The sequence below is a fragment of the Nannospalax galili genome, unplaced genomic scaffold, assembly GCF_000622305.1.
Source record: "Nannospalax galili isolate Female #2095 unplaced genomic scaffold, S.galili_v1.0 C49555529, whole genome shotgun sequence".
Classification (NCBI taxonomy): Eukaryota; Metazoa; Chordata; class Mammalia; order Rodentia; family Spalacidae; genus Nannospalax; species Nannospalax galili.
The window spans coordinates 1,457-2,275 of NW_008480277.1; the positions used below are offsets into that span (position 1 = coordinate 1,457).

Below are 819 nucleotides of genomic sequence, written 5' to 3' on the forward strand. Positions count from 1 at the left end.
TCACACGTGCCCACTGTGGTCAGGGTCCATCAATGATTTTGGTCATATACAAAGGACAGTCATCTGAAAAGTGGCCAGAATTTGACCTTGAGGGAAGCCTATTGTCCAGTTCCACCTATAAGGCCTCCGAAAGGATCAATGGATGCACGAGGGTGGGCAAGTTTGAGGATATGATTGGGCAGGGCAAGCCTTGCCTCAGGACTTTGGAGGGAAACATCACCAGTATAGAGACACAGACACCTGGCACTACAGGGCAAAGGCTCAGCTACCCTGGGGAAGGGGGTCTGAGATAGTTGATCTCAAGCTATATGATGTTGTCCAATAGGTGTTGTATGCAAATATCCCATAGCCTTTAAAGCAGAAAACCCAGACTCCCCTAAACATTCAACAAGGGCATTGTTCTATCAGTCTTAAAGATCCACTGAGTACCAATCCCACACAACATGGAGTGGGTGTGGAGGATCCTTTTCCTGTTGGTAGCTATGCCAGGTATGATCCATGAGCCCAGAGCTGCAGAGGAAACAGAGGCAGTGCCATGTCCCCTGACCTCTCTGTATTCTCCCCACAGGTGCCCATGCTCAGGTCAAGCTGGAACAGTCTGGGGCTGAGCTGAAACAGCCTGGCCAGTCAGTGAAGATCTCCTGCAAGGCCTCAGGGTACACATTTACCGAATACGGAATGAACTGGGTGAAGCAGCCAGCAGGAAAGGGTCTGCAGTGGATGGGCTGGATCAACACCAACACTGGAAACCCAACTTATGCTGAGGACTTCAAAGGACGATTTGTCTTCTCCATGGACGCCTCCATCAGCACTGCCTAC

General features: G+C 50.4%; 1 gene segment (V, D, J or C); it reads left to right on the forward strand.

Annotated features, from left to right (window-relative positions):
• Positions 1–401: 401 nt before the first annotated feature.
• On the forward strand, positions 402–813 carry LOC103728524 (the record flags this gene model as incomplete). The annotated part of the segment is given in 2 exon segments: positions 402–489; positions 569–813. Coding segments are annotated over 2 exon segments (291 nt in total), but the record flags the coding sequence as incomplete, so codon positions are not given.
• Between the last annotated feature and the right edge of the window lie 6 nt (positions 814–819).